This window comes from Corticium candelabrum, chromosome 17 (assembly GCF_963422355.1).
Source record: "Corticium candelabrum chromosome 17, ooCorCand1.1, whole genome shotgun sequence".
NCBI classification, from domain to species: domain Eukaryota; kingdom Metazoa; phylum Porifera; class Homoscleromorpha; order Homosclerophorida; family Plakinidae; genus Corticium; species Corticium candelabrum.
Window position 1 is genome coordinate 2,211,625 of NC_085101.1, and position 5,576 is coordinate 2,217,200.

General features: G+C 38.5%; 1 protein-coding gene across 1 annotated transcript; it reads right to left on the minus strand.

Moving 5' to 3' along the window:
- Positions 1 to 2,409: 2,409 nt before the first annotated feature.
- On the minus strand, positions 2,410 to 3,339 carry LOC134193277 (uncharacterized). Its single transcript, XM_062662101.1, has one exon. It carries the CDS (start codon positions 3,334 to 3,336, stop codon positions 2,530 to 2,532), a length of 807 nt encoding a protein of 268 aa, XP_062518085.1. The 5' UTR covers positions 3,337 to 3,339; the 3' UTR covers positions 2,410 to 2,529.
- Between the last annotated feature and the right edge of the window lie 2,237 nt (positions 3,340 to 5,576).

Consider the following 5,576-nt stretch of genomic DNA (forward strand, 5'->3'; position numbering starts at 1 on the left):
TTGGCCCACATTCCTCAAAATACCATTGCTTTTTCCTCCAAGCCAAGCAATTTAATTACGCAGTTGGAAATTTTGAAGAGCATTCTTTGCAACTGAACCATTTGTCGTGGAAAGGGGGACCTTTCTTCGCATCCATAATCATAAAACCACACCTATGCAAACTTGTGGCAGCAATGACCAACAACCAAAGACAAACGTTAAGAGAATGCTTGTAAGAAGTTTTTTGTATAGTAAAAAGTATCTTAGAAGCTTACTAAGATTATTTCGCAATGTCAGCTGACTCAGTGAATAACACTGCATATACCCATGCATGCAGTACGTCTATCAGCACGCAATAACATCACACAGTTCAGCCTAAAATGGTAGGAGAAATATCATGTTTCTACAAGCTAATTGTTTAGACTTGGCTTTCCAGTACTAGCACTGGCCAAATTCATGTGCACCACATCTTCCATTTTAGCTGGGCAGTTTTCGTATGTACATATATATATATATATATATATATATATATATATATATATATATATCACAGTTTACTAGTAGTTCCCATTTTTGTCTTGCACATCAACTTAAACCAAATGGGAACTATATTTGCCTGCTGGAGACTAATCTTTTCTATTATACTGCAAATAATCAATAATTCACCCTTTTATAGAATCAAGATTAGTCAGTCTGGGAATCAACGACATCATTCTCTCGACTGCATGGCCAGCACAAAGCCCTACTTTAAATTCTATTGTCCGTGCTATTGTCTACTGTCTGTTTACCTTTCTGTCTGTCTTCCTGTCTTTCTGTCTGTCTATCTGTTTGTCTGTCTATCTGTCTGTCTGTCAGAAAATTATGAAGAGGGCTAGCAAGGAAAATGGTCTTGCTGCCACAAAAAGAGAAGAAAAGAAATGAAAAAATATTCAGAAGAGCTTGTTTCAGGAGGATATGTATCAAGATGTGTTCCTCTTGTGACAGAACATTTTGGGAGGTGGGGCACAAAGGCAGAGAATTTTTGCAGCATTTGTCATAACAGTCAGTAAATCCAGAAGCCAATTTTAATGCCTCCTGGTCAATGTTCATGTTGAATTGGAGAAAAGATTTTCTACAATTCTACAAAGATGCAACGCTCGAGTTATCCTCAAGAAACTTCAAAACTGTCAACTAATCATGGTGATTTAGATAGGTTATTTGATTTTGACATTCAAGACCAAGTCCATTAGTTCATCTATGACTTTGCTGTTTGCAATCACTGGTTTGCTTTCACAAATTCCTAGCAAACGTACAAGTAGGGTCTATATAAGAATGAAGTATCTGTCTGTCTGTCTGTTCGTCCGTCTGTTTGTTTGTCTGTATTGCTAGTTAAGTATGATACAAGATCTACTAAATCATATGGGAATAAACGTGATCAAAGTATCTACTCAATCATGTTGTACTAAAGTGTCAACAGTACCTACCTAGCCTATGGATCTGCTGTCCTCAACAACTGAGCAAAGTACCCACCGGTAAATGTATATACAGTCATATTGAATCTAACACTTTCATTACAACATGATTGATAAATCCTTTGATCACTTTTATTCCTACATGATTTGGTAGATATTTTAAGATACTTGGCAGTACATGTACAGACAGGCAAACAGACTGACAGACAGACTGACAGACAGACAGACAGACAGACAGACAGACAGACAGACAGAAAGATAGACAGACAGACAAACAGACAGACAAACAGACAGAAGGACGATAGGTGAGATGGGAAAACCTTCCTGGAAAGGCTAATCAAGAAGTCACGTGATGAACTCGGTCAACCTAATGCTGCTGAGTTTCTAGACATCTGGAGGAAGACGTTCTCAACTCAACTTCAAAAGTGCAATGCCAAGGTAATAATGAAAAAAGTCTCAGCTCTCAAAAGTGACATTGACTGTACGGTAGATTGCTCTACCCAGTTTTTCAGCCGCTAAATTGGCTCCGCATAGTCTGCATTGTTCTATTTTAAGTGTTATATGTTTGTTTGTTTTCTAAATGTAGTCCTAGTGAACTGTCGTAGTTGCGCAACTCTACATAGTTACATGTTATTTGACACACAGACGGACAGGCAGACAGACAAATAATTTGTTCCCATATAGACTCTACATTTACATATGCTAGGAATTTGTGAAAGCAAACCAGTCCTTGCAAACAACAAAGTTATAGATTAACTAATGGACGTGGCCTTGAACGTCAAAGTCAAATAATCTATCTAAATCACCATGATTAGTTAAAATCTGAAAAATTTCCGATGACATACATACATACATACATACATACATACATACATACATACATACATACATACATACATACATACATACATACATACATACATACATACATACATACATACATACATACATACAGACAGACAGACAGACAGACAGACAGACAGACAGACAGACAGACAGACAGACAGACAGACAGAATCAAGTTTATTGTCAACAATCTTCACTACTACAAACAGTTATTGTTAAAATGAAATGTTCTACTTGTAGTCCGAGACTATTGCTAATGAGTAAAACAATGAATGTCTCTATCTACTCCCAAAACACTGTCATCTCCTAATGAGCGCACAGAAAGCCTTGACAGCTTCCGCAAAATCACTCTGCTGTTGCATTTTTGAAGAGTAATAGACAGTCTTTTCCTCCAGAAGGTTTTAAACTCTACCGCAATTCTTCTTCCATCAAAGCCTCTCGCCTTCTTCCCCAGTTCATTCATCAGCTCGTCAGCCTTTAAGCCCCACCTGCCGAAGTGTTCAAAGACGAGTGGGACAACTATAGGCTTCGATCCATCCGCAAGCGATTCCTCTGAGTATTTTTTTGACTTTGCTGCCTCTCGTTTAGCTGCTGCATGGCCACCTTCTCTGGCTGCACCTTTAATAATGTCTTTGCTCCAAGGGTGAGCTATCGAAACATCACATTCTTTTGTGATCCCAGTGTCAGTGTCGTAAAGCGTGATGTCAGGCCGGTTTTCGTTGTCTACAAATCGCTGTCTCGGTTCTATTTGATGGGGAATGAGTAAATCGCTTAGGCAATCACTCCATGCAGACACTATGGAGTTATGCGTCCACACAGGTCCACCTCCATATTTACATGTCAAAAGGTGGTAGCCCTCGCGATCCAGCTCAGTTCCACAGTCACACGTCTTAAGCAGCCGGCTGAAAGGCAAACCAGCACCCAACCTCATACAAGACGCTACACGAAATTCATTCGGCTTCAGTGCGTTCTTGTCTGAAGTTGGTATTACCTCTAGCCATGCTCCAGCTCCTTTTCCGTGTAAGGACCTGATCCTTGCAACATGTCTCTCTGAGTTCATGCTTTTGATAACTTCTTCTGATCGTTTATGAGAGACAGACAGACAGACAGACAGACAAACCAACATACAGAGGAAACAATAAAATACAGTCAACTCAAACTTCCTGGAACACCGTCATTGAGGTTTGTTCCTCTTGTCATGGAACACTTTGGTCATGGGAGTGAAAAAGCCAACAAATACTTGCAGGAACTGTCACAGAGGGCAACAGGCGATTCAGGCAAGAACAACGCAAGGAATTTATGTGCTTTGCCGGAAACGCATCTCAACAAAATTGCAGCGGTGCAACGCTAACACAATCGCCAAGAAGATTTCCATTTTAACTTCCACTAATCATAATGACATTAATGATTTTGTAACTCAGTTTTATGTAAATTAGATTGATAGGTATAATGGCTCTATAGGGCCTATTGAACTCATTTTTAAAGCTTACCATAGCTACTTTACCTAGACTGTAATAGTGATTACGTTTGAAATATACTACTATGACAGACAGACAGACAGATAGACAGACAGACAAACAGGCAGGCAGGCAGACAGAAATATTTTTTGAGTGCGCGCATCTGCTACGCACATTAGTAACTAACTGGATTGAATTGTGTGTCAATATTTACATTGTGGTGTGCACTGCATACATCAAATTGTGTACTATTTATTGCAAATTTATTTTCTGTGTCCAATTAAATAATATGCAAATAATTAATTACCAATACAATTAGAACAGTGCAAAGTACTCAGGGAATTTAATTCTATTTCACAACTACTTCTAAAAAAGATTTGTTAACAGATAAACACTATTCAATCAAAATCATCACTATAACTTACACCAATGCTAATTACATGTCTGTGTCTGTCTGTCTGTCTGTCTGTCTGATTCAGATAGATTATTTCATTTTGACATTCAAGGCCAAGTACATTAGTCAAGATATGACTTTGTTGTTTGCAACGACTGGTTTGCTTTCACAAATTCCTAGCAAATGTGCAAGTAGAGTCTATATCAGAATACAGTATCTGTCTGTCTGTCTGTCTGTCTGTCTGTCAATGGTAGTATATTTCAAACATGATCACTATACAGGCTAGGTAAAGTAGCTATGGTAAGCTTTAAAAATGAGTTCAATAGGTCCTATAGGGCCATTATACCTATCAATCTAATGTACATAAAACTGAGTTGCAAAATCATCAATGTCATTATGATTAGTGGAAGTTAAAATGGAAATCTTCTTGGCGATTGTGTTAGCGTTGCACCGCCGCAATATTGTTGAGAAGCGTTTCCGCCAAAAAAGCACATAAAGTCCTTGCAGTTGTTCTTGCCTGAATCGTCTGTTGTCCTCTGTGACAGTTCCTGCAAGTAGTATTTGTTGACTTCTTCGCCCCAACGGCCACAGCATTCCATGAAAAGGGGAACAAGCCTCAATGACGGTGTTCCAGGAAGTTTGACTTGACTGTATTTTATTGTTTCCTCTGTCTGTCTGTCTGTCTGTCTGTCTGTCTATTCTCAGAAAGTTGGCCTCAGAAATCTTTCAAGATTTTCAACTAATCATATGTGATTTAGATAGATTATTTGACTTTGACATTCAAGGCCAAGTCCATTAGTTAATCTATGACTTTGTTGTTTGCAAGGACTGGTTTGCTTTCACAAATTCCTAGCATATGTAAAAGTAGAGTCTATATGGGAATAAATTATTTGTCTGTCTGTCTGTTTGTCTGTCTGTCTGTCTGTCTGCCAAATAACATTTATTTCAAACATGTACATCTATAATACAATGCTGGCAAGGTAACTATGTAGAGTCCCGCAACTACGACAGTTCACTAGGACTACATTTAGAAAACAAACAAACATATAACACTTAAAATAGAACAATGCAGACTATGCGGAGCCAACTTAGCTGCTGAAAAACTGGGTAGAGCAATCTACCGTACAGTCAATGTCACTTTTGAGAGCTGAGATTTTTCTCATTATTACCTTGGCATTGCACGTTTGAAGTTGAGTTGAGAACGTCTTCCTCCAGATGTCTAGAAACTCAGCAGCATTAGGTTGACCGAGTTCATCACGTGACTTCTTGACTAGCCTTTCCAGGAAGTTTTTACCATCTCACCCATCGTCCGTCCGTCCGTTTGTCTGTCTGTCTGTTTGTTTGCCTGTCTGGACATGTACTGCTAAGTATGGTAAAATATCTACCAAATCATATAGGAATAAATGTCATTAAAGTATTTACTCAATCATGTTGTCATGAAAGTGTTAG

What these genes read in the sequence shown, in the direction of transcription:
- LOC134193277 (XM_062662101.1), bottom strand. Translation starts at nt 3,336, where the DNA reads ATGAACTCAGAGAGACATGTTGCAAGGATCAGGTCCTTACACGGAAAA.